Genomic DNA, 17,580 nt, shown 5'->3' with positions numbered 1-17,580 from the left:
TACACCTACTCTAAGCCCCCTAATAAAATAACAAAGCCCCCCAAAATAAAAAAATGCCCTACCCTATAATAAAATTAAAATAGAAAAGCTCTTTTACCTTACCAGCCCTTAAAAGGGCCTTTTGCTGGGCATGCCCCAAAGAATTCAGCTCTTTTGCCTGTAAAAAACCCCATACAATACCCCCCCAACATTACAACCCACCACCCACATACATAAATAAACCTAACACTAAGCCCCTGAAGATCTTCCTACCTTATCTTCACCACGCCGGGTATCACCGATCCGTCCAGGCTTCCGATGTCTTGATCCAAGCCCAAGCGGGGGCTGAAGACGTCCATCCTCCGGCTGAAGTCTTGATCCAAGCGGCGGCTGAAGAAGTCCATCATTGGGCAGAAGTCTTCATCCTATCCGGGCAGAAGAGGAGATCCGGACCGGTAGACATCTTCATCCAAGCGGCATCTTCTATCTTCTTCCATCCAATGACGAGCGGCTCCATCTTCAAGACCTCAGGCGCGGATCCATCCTCTTCTTCCGACATCCTAAAACCGAATGAAGGTTCCTTTAAGGGACGTCATCAAAGATGGCGTCCCTCGAATTCCGATTGGCTGATAGGATTCTATCAGCCAATCGGAATTAAGGTAGGAAAATTCTGATTGGCTGATGGAATCAGCCAATCAGATTCAAGTTCAATCCGATTGGCTGATCCAATCAGACAATCAGATTGAGCTCGCGCTGGAGGTCTTGATAGAATCCAATCCAATCGTAATTCGAGGGATGCCATCTTGGATGACGTCCCTTAAAGGAACCGTCATTCGGTTTTAGGACATCGGAAGAAGAGGATGGATCAGCGCCGGAGGTCTTGAAGATGGAGCCGCTCGTAATCGGATGGAAGAAGATAGAAGATGCCACTTGGATGAAGATGTCTACCGGTCCGGATCTCCTCTTCTGCTCGGATAGGATGAAGACTTCAGCCGGAGGATGGACGTCTTCAGCCCCCGCTTGGGCTCAGATCAAGACATCGGAGCCTGGACGGATCAGTGATTCCCGGTGTGGTGAAGATAAGGTAGGAAGATCTTCAGGGGCTTAGTGTTAGGTTTATTTAAAGGGGGTTTGGGTTAGATTAGGGGTATGTGGGTAGTGGGCAAAAGAGCTGAATTCTTTGGGGCATGCCCCGCAAAAGGCCCTTTTAAGGGCTGGTAAGGTAAAAGAGCTTTTCTATTTTAATTTTAGAATAGGGTAGGGCATTTTTTTATTTTGGGGGGCTTTGTTATTTTATTAGGGGGCTTAGAGTAGGTGTAATTAGCTTAAAAGTGTTGTAATATTTTTCTAATGTTTGTAAATATTTTTTTATTTTTTGCAACTTAGTTCTTTTTTATTTTTTTGTACTTTAGTTAGTTTATTTAATTGTATTTATTTGTAGGTATTGTATTTAATTTATTTATTGATAGTGTAGTGTTAGGTTTAATTGTAGATAATTGTAGGTATTTTATTTAATTAATTTATTGATAGTGTAGTGTTAGGTTTAATTGTAACTTAGGTTAGGATTTATTTTACAGGTAATTTTGTAATTATTTTAACTAGGTAACTATTAAATAGTTATTAACTATTTAATAGCTATTGTACCTGGTTAAAATAAATACAAAGTTTCCTGTAAAATAAATATTAATCCTAAAATAGCTACAATATAATTTATATTGTAGCTATATTAGGATTTATTTTACAGGTAAGTATTTAGCTTTAAATAGGAATAATTTATTTAATAAGAGTTAATTTATTTTGTTAGATTTAAATTATATTTAACTTAGGGGGGTGTTAGTGTTAGGGTTAGACTTAGCTTTAGGGGTTAATACATTTATTAGAGTAGCGGCGAGGTCCGGTCGGCAGATTAGAGGTTAATAATTGTAGGTAGGTGGAGGTGACGTTGGGGGCAGCAGATTAGGGGTTAATAAATATAATATAGGGGTCGGCGGTGTTAGGGGCAGCAGATTAGGGGTACATAAGGATAACGTAGGTTGCGGCGGTGTACGGAGCGGCAGATTAGGGGTTAAAAAAATATGCAGGTGTCAGCGATAGTGGGGGCGGCAGATTAGGGGCTAATAAGTGTAAGGTTAGGGGTGTTTAGACTCGGGGTACATGTTAGAGTGTTAGGTGCAGAATTAGGAAGTGTTTTGACGTTTCGGTCCTAATAGACCTTAATCACATGATTAAGGTCTATTAGGACCAAAACGTTGTGCTGTGTTTTCTGATGTCCCAATAAAGTAACTCTATAAGCATTATCATTGTGGTGCTGTTCCTCTTTTTGGATTTTTTCTGGATTTGAGGTTTGGCAGAACCTGGGAACGTGCACACTTGCTGCTGCAGTACCTATGCTGTGCCCTTTCTATTTCTATTTAGGAAGTGTTTCCCCATAGGAAACAATGGGGCTGCGTTAGGAGCTGAACACTGCTTTTTTGCAGGTGTTAGGTTTTTTTCAGCTCAAACAGCCCCATTGTTTCCTATGGGGGAATCGTGCACGAGCACGTTTTTGAAGCTGGCCGCATCCATAAGCACCGCTGGTATTTAGAGTTGCAGTGGCAGTAAATTATGCTCTACGCTCCCTTTTTGGAGCCTAACGCAGCCCTTCTGTGAACTCTAAATACCAGCAGTATTTAAAAGGTACGGGGTAAAAAAAAGACAGTGTTAGCTACGTGGATCGTTACAGACAAAACTCTAAATGTAGCCGAATGAGATTTAGTGTAGGGGAAATGCAATATATAAACTTAATGTTTCTAACGGTCCCCCCTTAGATGAACTTGTTCAAATTATTTAGTGAATCTAAACAGTGATCTGTTAATTAGTGTAACCACCTTTCAACGTAAGTTAATAGTGGTCTAAGCTATGTGAACTATAACAACCCAAAATGCCCTAATGTGTGATGGTCGTGTGAGCTCATAATACATATTTATACTGATATATAATATATACCAATAATCTGTCCAAGACTTCAGCCGCTGCAAACGCGGAAGTGGTAGTTAGATCCAGGGAGTTGGCAGAGCAAACCAACATATACAGGCTGCAGGGGAGCAAGCTGCCGAAAATGGCCGGTGCAGCCGCAAATATTCACAGAACAAAAGGAATAGGCAGCTGCTCAATAAGGAGTGCTTTAAACCGGAAAGGGCTATCTAGCAATACAAAGTTGGCAAGAAGACAACCAACAAGGAAACTGTCAGCAATGGACAGATGATGGAGAAAGAGGGTAACGGGGCGGCCTGGCGGGACAGGAGGGATAAGTGCTGCAAAATTCTCCCCAGTTGCACTCACCACACACGAGGTGCCTTCTCTTTGCAACTGGGGAGAAGCTCACAGCACTTATCCCTCCTGCCCCGCCAGGCCGCCCCGTTACCCTCTTTCTCCATCATCTGTCCATTGCTGACAGTTTCCTTGTTGGTTGTCTTCTTGCCAACTTTGTATTGCTAGATAGCTCTTTCCGGTTTAAAGCACTCCTTATTGAGCAGCTGCCTATTCCTTTTGTTCTATACCAATAATCTGTGTTACAATAATAATAAGTGCTAAATAGTGTTAGGGACCCGAAATTGGCCTAACAAAGCCCTATATCTGTGATGGATGAATCAATATATAAAAGTGTTGGTTCTATTAAAAAGGGTAATATGTATCCCAAAATGATCCATCAACTACTATGTTGAAGTGATTATTTAACAATTACAATAATTGATATTCAAATGAAAAAAAGGATAAGAATAAGAAAAAGCATTTACATAATATTTATATGTCAGAATGCTAACACTAATGTGGAGAAAGATAGTGATAATTGTTCTGAAAATAAGTGTAAGGGATAATATTGTTCAACTTAAGAAAGCCACAGAGTCTATCACTTCATTAAGCCCATCTGGAAATAAGGACCCAAATTTGTGAATCCAAAAGGTCTCCCTTTGGAGTAACTTAATGAATCTGTTATATTTATTTGAGAAAGGAATACTTTCTAGGGGGGTGATTTTAAAACTACTTGATTCCCCCTTATGTTCCTGTATATGATGTCTGGAGACACTATGTTTATCAGATTCATATTGTATATTTCTAAAATGTTTGCTCCATCTTGTGCGAATATTGCGTATTGTGCGCCCCAGGTACTGGACCCCACACCTACAGGATAACACATAAATAACATAGGTTGAGCTGCAAGTTAAATATTCCCCTAGCTGATATAATTCTCCTGTCGTATGTGCTTTGATGTTTCTGGCTCCATGAGTTATATATTGACACATATAGCATCTTGATTTCCCACATCTAAAAGTGCCTTTCTGACTTATTCTTTTGTTGGGTGTGTTCTTGATCGCTATTTTGGAGATCACCACCTTACTGGGAGCCAATGATTGTTTGATACTAGGTGCTCTCCTATATACAATACTTGGAGTGGCATTTAAATTTCTTTTAAGTATGGGGTCCTTAAGTAAGATGGGCCAATGTTTTTGTAACGTTTTTCTAATTATCTTAAAATTAGAATTGTATTGGTTGACGAACAATGGTTGTTCTCTATCCTTAATAGACATATTATTATTCATTTTCTGAGAATTCTTTTTATTTTTATTGGGCTTTAATATGGAAGATCTATCCCTCTTACAGGCTTTCCTATATCCATTGTTGATAATCTCAAAGGGATACCCTTTCTCTTTAAATCTTTCTATTAGGATTTTAGAATGCTCGTGAAATTTTTCATCCGAGCTACAGTTCCTTTTAATGCGACAAAATTGGCTAAATGGAATGTTGTTGTTCCATTGCAGTTAATGATTACTTGTATTATGTAAGAAATTGTTGCAATCAACAGCAGCTCCACAACTTTTATATACAGAATATATTACATTTGATGTATATTATCATTAATATGTTAATTATTTTTTTAATATAATTAGATTAGTAGGAGCTCTTGCTGAATTAGCTCACAATACGCAATGGAATGCTTCCCTTAAGACTACACCTGCTAAAGCAACCATTTTCTACTGGGGACTCCAGATTCTGAAGTACCAACTGAATCTAAGAGAGTACACTCTGTCCTTAGACATTGGCGACACCTTCATCAAGTTTTGATCCAGACATTTTTTACTGTTAAATCCTTCGCTGACCAACATAGTATTGCTCTTTACCCAACAATTTGTCAGGCTACAAATATAAAGTTAACGATGGAACACAATTCACAGATCTTAATTTATTAATAATTGTTTTGTTTCACTATTGTAAAGGAATATCACTATGCATTAGTGGTTTATTTTGCGACACCCCAGATTATGCAGTTAGGGTTAAGCAAACTTGAATAGGATTTGTAGAAATTGCTCTCAATATTAAGTTAGCTTTAGTTCTTAAGTTGCAGGTGTAGTAATGGTTCTATTAACTCTCAGAGTCTTATGCAGTGTAACACATAAATAGTTAACTAGTAACCAGGTTCTGTTAACAGTTATACATATGCTCATGCAGTATTGCTATTTTATTTGCAGAGATTACTTGTACCTTGTCTTGTGTTGCACTTGTAGTGTGGCAGAGCTGTAATGAATGCACAGCCTGTTCTGTGGAAGTTCCAGTTTCACTGTGGAAGCTGTGTTGTTTATTAATCTGCAGTCAGGATGTTTCAATAAGGGTTAAAGCCAGATTTTCAGTAACTTTCCTTTAAATACAAACTACACAGTGAAAGTTCTCCAAGTAACAAAGCATTAGAACACATAGAATAATACTTGCAGTTTGGTTCAGGCAGTTCATTCAATTGATTGCATGTAAGCTCCTAAGTTAATGAACACTGCAGTTGTTTGGATGAATTCCAGTTAAAGTTGAACAAAGTATCAAAAAGTTCCTGTGAGGAAAAAAGTTCAGAAAACAAGTTATTCAAAGTAGATAGGCTCAGGTAAATAGGATAGCCTTGTACTCCAAATTACTAAGCAAAGAGAATTGATTTGGGGTGGTTTTTAAAGGCAAGCTGCAAGTTTGTTGCTTGAAGGATTCCGCTGGGTCCTAGAAGGAGCTAGGTTCCTGACACAATTAAATGTAAAACAACCCTCAGCCAAACTTGGTCCTTGGTTTGTTGAACCATTCCATATCTTATGTAAGGTTGGGCCTGTTTCGTGAAAATTAGCCCTTCCTTCTACCTTTCCTCTGCACCCAGTCTTTCATGTGTCTCTGTTTACTCAACCCAGGATTTTTCTTTGCAGTATTCCCATCTAGTCCATCGTCCTCTCTTCTTGTGGTAGATGGTCATCAAGAATTTTAAGTATCTTATATATTATACTCAAAACTTTGTGGTTCCAGATTGTGGTGCCTGGTCGATTTGCAAGGGCTATTCTGTTGTGGATTGTACCTGCCGCCATGTCCATGCTCCTATGTTGGTCCATTCCTTTTATCGTTCTCATCCTATTTTCCCTGGCCCCTGTTTCTGAGGGTCCTTGAGGGTGGGATACTTTTGGGCTGTCTTTCTCATTGCCCTAGAATTGACTTTATCTTGCGGGTGTGCTGAATTACTTCATTGGATTTCTGGCTTGTAACTTGTATCTTTCTCGACCGTTCTTCTGTCTGCTGATTCTACTCTCTTTGTGTCCATTTGGTTTTGACCTTATATATGCCTGACTAAGTTTTAAAACATTGATTTTGCTACCCTGTTTACTGTCTTGTTTGATTTCTGGCTTGTCGACTTCGCCTTGACCATTCCGGTCATTTTCTGGTATTCAGCTTTCAAGTAATAGACTTTGTGCTCAGTCATCTTTCTCCTGGGTCCTAGCACTACTGCTCCAAAGATATTTCTTTAGCACTCAAATTGATGCCAGTCTAACAAGAATACTAGCCAGGATTGGTTTGATAGAGTACTATCTGAAGGGCCTAACACCTGTAGCTACAATACTTACCTTAATGTACTCTATGGAGCATGGAAAGCACACTAAGGTAAGAATTAAGTGCTTAAAAAAATAAAGGAAGCAAATTAATACTGATTATTTTTGTCATTATTTATTACTTTTCTTTATTTTCATGGTGCATTATTTTGTATTTTCATTTTGTTAAAAGAAAGTGAAAATTTGATTTTCGTGACAAATGTCCATTCGTCTGAAAATGAATGCACACCTCTAATATACATATTACATATATACATATATACACATATTTAGACATGTATATGTATATATATATATATATATATATATATATATATATATATATATATATATATATATATATATATATATATATATATATATATATATATACATATACTGACCTGCCACTTTATTAGGTACACCTTGCTAGTACCGTGTTGGACCCCCTATTGCCTCCAGAGCTGCCTTAATTCTTCATGACATAGATTCAGCAAGGTGTTGGAAATATTTCTCAGGGATTTTGGGCCATATTCAAATGATAGCATCACGCAGTTGCTGCAGATTTGTCAGCTGCACATCCATGATGCAAATCTCCTGTTCCACCACATTCCAAAGGTGCTCTATTGGATTGAGATCTGGTGACTGTGGAGGCCACTGGAGTACAGTGAACTCATTGTCATTTTCAAGAAACCAGTTTGAGATGATTTGAGCTTTGTGACATAATGTATTATCCTGCTGGAAGTAGCTATCAGAAGATGAGTACACTGTAGTCATAAAGGGATGGATATGGTCAGCAACAATACTCAGGTAGGCTGTGGCATTTTAACAATGCTCAATTGGTACTAAGGGGCCCAAAGTGTGCCAAGAAAATATCCCCCACATCATTACACCACCACCACCATCCTGGACCGCTGATACAAGAGAGGATGGATCCATGCTTTCATGTTGTTTACCCCAAATTCTGACCCTACCATCTGAATGTCGCAGCTGAAATTGAAACTCATCAGACAAGGCAACATTTTTCCAATCTTCTATTGTCCAATTTTGGTGAGTCTTTGCGAATTGTAGCCTCAGTTTCCTGCTCTTAGCTGACAGGAGTAGCACCCGGTGTGGTCTTCTGCTGCTGTAGCCCATCTGCATCAAGGTGTGATGTTTTGTGCATTCAGAGATGATATTCTGCATACCTTGGTTGTAACGAGTGGTTATTTGAGTTACTATTGCTTTTATATCATCTTGGACCAGTCTGCCCATTCTCCTCTGACCTCTGATATCAACAAGGCATTTTTGTCCACACCACTACCGCTGACTGGATATTTTCTCTTTTTTGGACCATTCTCGGTAAACCCTAGAGATGGTTGTGAGCGAATATCCAAGTAGATCAGCATTTTTTTAAAATACTCAGACCAGCCCGTCTGGCACCAGCAACCATGCCATGTTTAAAGTCGCTTATATCCCCTTTCTTCCCCAATCTGATGCTCAGTTTGAACTTCATCAAGTCGTCTTGACCACGTCTAGATGCCTAAATGCATTGAGTTGCTTCGATGTGATTGGCTGGTTAGCAATTTGCGTAACCAAGTAATTGAACAGATGTGCCTAATAAAGTGGCCGGCGAGTGTATATATATATATATATATATATATATATATATATATATATATATATATATATATATATATATATATATATATATATAATTCCTTTCATAGAAAAAGGCACTCACTGGACTTGATATAATTCCAATTATTTAATTAAAATTCAAGTACATTTCAAAAACATCTCTCTTATGGGGATATGTTTTGTTTGATGGTCTGACATTTGATAAAGGTGTTAGTATAACACTGAAACGTTATGTTTTTGACATGTACTTGAATTTGAATTAAATAATTGGAATTATATCAAGTCCAGTGAGTGCCTTTTTCTACGAAAGGAATTATCTACATTTACAAGTAGTGCACCCTGGCAGTTGTGAGAATCGTAAGACTGTGCTTATCCTTTTTGGGAAATTGAGATATATATATATATATATATATATATATAAATACACAGTATATATATATATAAATATATATATATATATATATATATATAAATACACAGTATATATATATATATATATATATATATATATATATATATATAGCCCTTTCTATTCAAGAACCTTGTCATTTACCATATACCTTATAATGATCTTTTTTAATATTTATATGAATCATTTTGTATTAGAAAGCATATATATGAGTGTAACACTTTATTTTACTGTATTTATGTTGTGTTGGTGCAACCTTTTCAATAGTTCTACCCCTATACTTGAAGAATTTAGTTGAGCTAACCTAATGAGCGTGAATTTAGTTTGCACTTGTGTGGTCAGGTTTACTTTCAACTTGTATCACATGCGCGTGTTAGTGCAGGGGTGATATTTCAATATAGCTTGTGCTAACGTTATTGCACCACTTGTAATCTCTATTTTGGGTAAAACCATTATCTTTCCGCTGAAAAAAATTATTTATGCACACCCAATATATTGCATCTTAGAAGAAAAAAAAATCATAAAATGATTTTATTAAAAAATTATTTTTCTGTACAATGTTTTACACTTTGCATTCCTAGAAATATTTTCATCTGTTTTTAATAGGTTACAAAGCATTAACTTTCATTAATGATTTTTAGGCAAATTTGTTCAGTTGGAATTCGTTATAGCCATGTTTATTTTCTGTGGACCACATTAATTTTTTTTATTTAATTATTTTAAATGCCTTTCGCACATAAATATCTCAGTAGCTGAGGTTTACTATAAAGGGACAGTCTACACCAGAATTTTTATTGTTTAAAAAGATAAATAATCCCTTTATTACCCATTCCCCAGTTTTGCATAACCAACATTTTTATATTAATACACTTTTTACCTCTGTGATTACCTTGTATCTACGCCTCTGCAGACTGCCCTCTCATCTCAGTGCTTTGACAGACATACAGTTTAGACAATCAGTGCAGACTCCAAAATAACTCCACGAGAGTGAGCACTATGTTATCTATATAACACACATGAACTAGTACTGTCTAACTGTGAAAATTTTTCAAAATGCTCTGAGCTAAGAGGCGGTTTTCATTGGTTTAGACATCATTTTGAGCCTACCTAAGTTTAGCTTTTCAAAAATACCATCAAGGAAACAACGCAAATTTAATGTCAATGTCAATTGGAAAGTTGTTTAAAATTGCATGCCCTTTCTGAAACATGAAAGTTTAATTTTGATTAGACTGTCCCTTTAAATGTTCAATGTCCGTTTTGATTTCCAATCAAAGATGAAATATCAAACTCATTGCGGCAATCAATAGTTATAAGTTACTGAAAATCAAGGTTTATTTAAAAAAAAAAAAAGATTTTTAAAAGATAGATAATCCCTTTATTACCCACCCCCTAGTTTTGCATAACCAACACAGTTATATAAATACACTTTTTACCTCTGTGATTACCTTGTATCTAAGCCTCTGCAAACTGCCCCCATATTTCAGTTCTTTTGACAGACATCCATTTTAGCAAATCAGAGCTGGCTCACTGGAACTCCACGTGCATGAGCACAGTGTTATCTATATGACACACATGAACTAACACCCTCTAGTGGTAAGAAACTGCCAAAATGCCCTGAGAGAAGATGCGGCCTTCATGGGCTTAGAAATTAGCATATGAACCTCCTAGGTTTAGTTTTCAACTAAGAATACCAAGAGAACAAAGCAAAATTGGTGATTAAAGTAAATTGGAAAATTGTTTAAAATTACATTCTCTATCTGAATCATGAAAGTTTATTTTGGACTAGACTTTAAGTTCGAACATAATATACATGTAAGTAGATGCTTGGAATGTTGTATTTCATTTGGAATTTAAAGGAACTTTAAAGTCAAAATTAAACTTTCATGATTCAGACCATGCAATTTTAAAATTGTTCCAATTTACTTCTATTAACCACTACTGGAACTAGCTGCTAATTGGTGGCTGCTTATCTATGCTTCTTGACATTTGCTCACTTGATATGTTCCACTATCTTCCAGTAGTGCATTAAACAAAGGATACCAAGAGAACGAAGCACGTCATAATAAACTTAATTTACAATTGTATGCTTTATCTGAATCATGAAAGACATATTTTGGATTTCATATCCCTTTAAGTCCAGTGAAAATAACAAAATATTGTGCAGATAAAACAGAAGTCCAGTAAACGGTAAACTGTAACTGAAACAAAAGGAACTGGAAGGCTGCAACAATCTGATTTTAATCCATGATGGTTTGTTTTTGACCATCTGGCAGAAAGGTAGAATGGAAGTAGATTAGAGGCAGAAGGAGAAGAGTGAAAGTGTCTAAATTATCCACATGAGCCCTTACCAGCCTAAGGCTGTTACATTCATTCCCAGCCTTCTAATGTATCTGCCTATCCACATCTCCAGACTACTTGAAATAGGATGGACATTTTAGCATTTCCATCATATAACAGTGATGTTCCTCTTGTGTAATCATAATAAGTTAATAGACCAAACATTTGCAGGGATTCAACATATATGTCTTTGTAGGTCTTCAGAATAATACAGGCCTCAATGCACCAGATTGCCAAGCAAGTTTTGTTACAGTGCAAGAGTAGAATTTCTCTAGTTCATATGGTGAACTGAATTTACTGCTATTCCTGATATTCTAACATTACTTTTCCAGAAGTTATATGGCAACTAGCAAAACTCATTTAGTACTCAATAGCTGGGTTTATATCAGTGATTCAAGAATTTAACCCACAGACAAGCCTGGGTATAAAGTCTAGACATATAACATATAATATATAAATATAAATATATATAATAAAATGGTTACTACTTTTTTGTGTAATTCCCTAGTGTTGAGAATCCATCCTTCTGAAAATCTCTATATGTACATAACCTTGTTTTCTGTTGTGTTGGTGCAATAAGACAGAAAAGGCTGAATTGATTCCTACAATGTTTCTCCAAGTATAAATCTTTTTTAAGTTGCTTTTCAGTCTGTGTTTGACATAGATCTTTCTTTTACAGAACCGAAGGTCATTAGCTGTGACTGGCACAGCTCTATTAATAAAGCAGCTCATCGAACGCATCTGTATGACAGCAATGATGTAATCCTAAGAAGAGGACAACCCTTTATTGCTACACTAAATTTTAATAAAGCATTGCAGCCAGGACAGAACATTGTGTTCACCTGTGAAACAGGTAACCAAGAAACTTACCTTTCAATAAACTCAAAAAAACATAAATACACCAAATTGCTCGAAAACATCATAGCATTTCTAAACTAAAAACTTATTACAATCTTTAAAAATAGGTCCTTAATCAGAAAATAGCATTAAACATAGCATCAAATAGACAAGGAATCTGTATTTTTATTATGGTATATAAGACAGATAGCTCAGCATGCTAATGCACTGTGGCTGAGCTCTGTAGCAACCCAAGGGTTGCAGGTTCGAGCCCTGGCGAGGTCCACTCAGCCTTTCATCCTTCTGAGGTTGATAAAATGAGCAGCACATTGAGACCCTTATGGGTGATTAGCCACACTTTACAAGTACCCAATACATACATACAAGATGAGTGCCATAATTGAGTTTTCTGAAGGGAAAAATATTTTACCAGTATTTATCTATCTATCTATCATTTCTTTACTATACCTATATTTCATAAAGAATATTTTACTGAAATGAAAAAAGGAGGATAATATTTTATTGTAATGTTTTGCCATGTCAAATACAGAGAAGCTTTAATTAACTTATAAATATTTAAAAATATACCTAATAAAATTGATAAATTACAGGTTATAAACCAGTGCATATTATGGTATGTCTTTAAGCAAGAATGCTGTGTCATAATGTACAGTTTGTTCACTGAATTTTTGGTACTTTTTACAGTATCCCACAAAAGTGAGTACACTCCTCACAGTTTTTAAAATATTTTATTATATCTTTTTATGTGACCACACTGAAGAAATTACACTTTGCTACAATGTTAAGTAGTGAGTGTACAGCCTGTATAACAGTGTAAATATGCTGCCCCCTCAAAATAACTCAACACACAACCACTGATGTCTAAACAGTTGGCAATGAAGTGAGTACACCCCTAAGTGGAAATGTCAAAATTGGGCCCCAAGTGTAAATATTTTGTTATTTTATGTGGCCACCATTATTTCCATCACTGTCTTAACCCTCTTGGGCATGGAGTTCACCAGAGCTTCACAGGTTGCCACTGGAGTCCTCTTCCACTCCTCCATGATGACATCACAGAGCTGGTGGATGTTAGAGATCTTGCACTTCCTGACCTTCCATTTGAGGATGCCCCACAGATGCTCAATAGGGTTTAGGTCTGGAGACATGCTTGGCCAGTCCATCACCTTTATCCTCAGCTTCTTTAGCAAGGCAGTGGTCATCTTGGAGGTGTGTTTGGGGTCAATATCATGTTGGAATACTGCCCTGCTTCAGTATGTCACAATACATGTTGGCATTTATGGTTCCCTCAATAAACTCATGCAGGCCCAAACCATGACACTCCCGCCACCATGCTTGACTGTAGGCAAGGCACACTTGTCTTTGTACTTCTCACCTGGTTCCCGCCACACACGTTTGACACTATTTGAACCAAATAAGTTTATCTTGGTCTCATTGGACCACAGGACATGGTTCCAGTAATCCATGTCCTTAGTCTGCTTGTCTTCAGCAAACTGTTTGCAGGCTTTCTTGTGCATCATCTTTAGAAGAGGCTTCCTTCTGGGATAACAGCCATGCAGACCAATTTGATGCAGTATGCGGCGTATGGTCTGAGCACTGACAGGCTGACCGCCACCCCTTCAACCTCTGCAGCAATGCTGGCAGCAGTCATACGTCTATTTCCCAAAGACAACCTCTGGATTTGATGCTGAGCACGTGCACTCAACTTCTTTGGTTGACCATGGCGAGGCCTGTTCTACATGGAACCTGCCCTGTGAAACCGCTGTTTCAGGGTCTTGGCAATCTTCTTATAGCCTAGGCCATTTTTATGTAGGGCAACAATTCTTTTTTTCAGACCCTCAGAGAGTTCTTTGCCATGAGGTGCCATGTTGAACTTCCAGTAACCAGTATGAGTGTGAGAGCGATAACACCAAATTTAACAAACCTGCTCCCCATTCACACCTGAGACCTTGTAACTAGTCACATGACACTGGGGAGGGAAAATGGCTAATTGGGCCCAATTTGTACATTTCCTCTTAGGGGTGTACTCACTTTTGTTGCCAACGGTTTAGACATTAATGGCTGTGTGTTGAGTTATTTTGAGGGGACAGCAAATTTACACTGTTATACAGGCTGTACACTCACTACTTTACATTGTAGCAAAGTGTCATTTCTTCGATGTTGTCACATGAAAATATATAATAAAATATTTAGAAAAATGTGAGGGATGTACTCACTTTTCTGGGATACTGTATCTATTTTCAAAACATATTTGGAAATGTAATTCCAAAATACACTACAAAATTACCTAAAACCAGATTATTTTTTAAAACATTACTACAATAGTAGAATATTTAAAAAATGTATTGGGCTTCATATGTTAAGCAGAGGAGGTTCATTTGGAGCCCTTGCAGTGCAGGTTTACTCATGTTGTACAATGGCTGCTTCAACTGAGGTGAAGGAGAAAAATCAACCAGAACTCATTATTTTGTGGTGATTGACATACCCTGCTCTTTTAAATTAGATTATATACAGTGCCAGCATTACAAGATACAAGCTCCCAAAATGAGATCCCTAGAAACTCAAAAGCAGTCAGATTAAACAATGTAGTTAAAAATACATTTATTACAAATTATACATATTATAGGGTACCCTATACACAGTCCACAAAGACAATTAAAAACAATAAAAATAGTAAGTAAATTCCTAAGGATAAGTGTCCTCAAAATAGTGAGAAATTATTACCAGTGATTGCTGTGACTGTAAGTAAGTGTCCAAAAAATAATGTCCAATAAAAATAATGTCCAATAAAAATTAATGTCCAATAAAAATGAATGATAATGATAGTGTCCTCTATGAGTGTCCTCTGTGAGTGTCCAGTTTATTCAAATGAAGGATCCTTATGTGATGATTCCTAATAAAGTGATGTCCAGTGATCCCAAAAATTTGGAATAATCACATTAGGATCCTTCATTTTTATTGTTTTTAATTGTCTTTGTGGACTGTGTATAGGATACCCTTTTATTTGTATAATTTGTAATAAATGTATTTTTAACTACATTGTTTAATCTGATATTTTAGTATATGTAGATACTTTAGTCTTTTTGGCTCTCCCTCCTTTCATACCCTGCTCTTTGGTCATGCATACACTGTGATTGGTCATGTAAGAGCAGGTGGTAGTGCTGCCCAAGAATTGACATGTTCCATAGCTGAGAACCATTTCTGTCCATCTAATAATAAATTCTGTTTATTATGGAGGAACTCCTTACTGACTCTGTTGTTTCTGTAAATAGTTACTAAGTATTAGGGACATTTTGCTAAACACAAACACAATTAGGCCTAGATTACAAGTGGAGCAATAGATTTTTACCACTCATTAGCACTAGCTAGGTAACAATAATTATAATAATCTTATGTTAGCTATGGTATTACAAGTTGAAAGTAAAAAGTTAGCATGCAAGGGAAAGACACGGGCATGCTAACTTCAGGATAACACAATTGTGCTATATCCCTTTCCATATAGACTTCTACGAGGTGCACAAAAAATATTTTTCTATTTTCTGCTTGCTCGCTAACCCAAAGCTGCACTAGACTAACTGCGCTAAAGCTGTGTTTTACTGTTCAACATCCAAGGTAAAATTATGCATTGTTCCTTCCAAAACCTTTATCTATTTCTCTAACTTTAGTTTTATACCTAATAAGTTTGTATAAGAGTTAACTATACATGGATGAGACAGGTTCAAAATATTTAGCATATGCCTGTAAACTTTTAAGAACAACATGCAGAGTCTTGCTCAAATCCAACTTACATGGCCTGGTTTACCTGTTTTATACCAAAGCATTATCAGATTACATTCATATAGGTCCAATTACAATATACTCAGACAAAACTAAACACAGCACAGTAGCATCATATCCACATTACACAACACACATAAAACTGAATTTAGCATATTTATTTGTGGATAAGACAATTTACAATACATCTCTCATTACATAGTAAGGAAACCAACTCAGGAAATTTAGAGGAAACCAGACAAAACATACACTATATGGCCAAAATTATGTGGGCAACTGCCCATCACACCAAAATCAGCTTGTTGGACGTCTCATTCCAAAACCATGGGTATTATTATGTAGTTAGCCCCTCCCTTTGTGGCTATAACAGCCACAACTCTTCTGTGAATGCTTTCCACAAGATTTTGGAGTGTATCTATTGGAAATTGTGCCCATTTAGACAAAAAAAAAAAAAAAAAACACATTTGTGAAGTCAGGCATTGATGTTGGACAAGAAGAATTAGCTTACAATTGGTGTTCCAAATCATCCCAAATGTGTTCAATGGGGTTGAGGCCAGGGTTCTATAAAGGCCACTTAAGTTATTCCACATCACTCTATGTCTTCATGGACTTTGCTTTGTGCACAGCAGGAACAGTCATGCTGGAACAGGAAACAACCTTCCCAAACTGTTGCCACAAAGTTGAGAGCCCCCAGTTGTCTAAACTGCTTTTGTATTCTGTAGCATTAAGATAACCCTTCACTGGAATGAACGGGTGTAGCCTAAACCCTAAAAAAAAAAACTAAACTATTATACCTCCTCAACACACAGTTCTTGTGCTGATTTTGCTTCCATAAGCAGTTTGGAACCCTGTAGTGAGTGATGCAACAGATGATAGGTGATAACTATGTGCTACACACTTCAGCACTTGGTAGCCTTGCTCTGTGAGTCTGTGTGCCCTAACACTTCATGTCTGGGCTGATGTTGCATCTAGACACTTCCACTTCACAATCATAGCATTACAGTTAATCTAGTAAGGCAGAAACTTCATAAACAGACTTGTGAAAAAGGAGGCATGATTTCATGGCTATGTACTTGATTTTTATGCACCTCTTAGCAGTGGGTGAGGCTGAAACCGCTGAAATCAACAATTAGTAGGGGTGGCCACATACTTTTGGCCATAAAGTGTATCACAAGCTATACAAACACACAGAAAAACTAAATTTCTCTCTTCACAGACAGGTTAACACAGACATTTTCTTAGACTTATTAGAGAAAACAAAAATACAAAGTCACATACAAACATCATCCAGTAATTTCAAACTCAGCTATGATAGACACTTCTCCTCTCCTTGTCAGCTAATGTATACAGAAAAAAAAATATATACACTTATATTACACAGCACTAAGATTGTTCAATGATAAAATCAGGTTTTTTTTTTGTTTTTTTTTTGTTCCCCCAATATAAAGGGCCATCACCAGCAGAGGAAACAAAAACAAAAGCCATATTCCCATTATTTAGGGCTCAGGATAAAAGTTCATGGAGTGCAGTCCTGACATCCAGTGCTTCTAACTCTCTTACTGTAAACATTACAAGTCCTCCCAATGCTGTGATTGGACGTTATATTTTTAAAATAGCAGTCTCTGCAAATGATTCAGACAAAAAGTCTACTCAACACCTTGGTGGAATGTATCTTCTCTTCAACCCTTGGTGCCAAGGTATAGTATACAAAATAAACTACTTTTGAATGAAAAGTTAAAA

The 17,580-nt window shown here is 36.8% G+C and overlaps 1 protein-coding gene across 1 annotated transcript in view; it reads left to right on the top strand.

Moving 5' to 3' along the window:
* LOC128662700 (protein-glutamine gamma-glutamyltransferase E-like) overlaps nucleotides 1-17,580 on the top strand; it is a 91,523-nt gene that overhangs the window by 46,647 nt on the left and 27,296 nt on the right. Inside the window, exons 2-3 of the mRNA XM_053716592.1 lie at nucleotides 11,857-12,061; nucleotides 17,289-17,537. Of these exons, the coding sequence (XP_053572567.1) occupies nucleotides 11,857-12,061; nucleotides 17,289-17,537 (454 nt within the window). The remainder of the gene's footprint in view (nucleotides 1-11,856; nucleotides 12,062-17,288; nucleotides 17,538-17,580) is intronic.

This window comes from Bombina bombina, chromosome 1 (genome assembly GCF_027579735.1).
Source record: "Bombina bombina isolate aBomBom1 chromosome 1, aBomBom1.pri, whole genome shotgun sequence".
NCBI lineage: Eukaryota > Metazoa > Chordata > Amphibia > Anura > Bombinatoridae > Bombina > Bombina bombina.
Note: the sequence above shows the minus strand (reverse complement) of the source record. Positions and strands in the feature narration are given on the sequence as shown.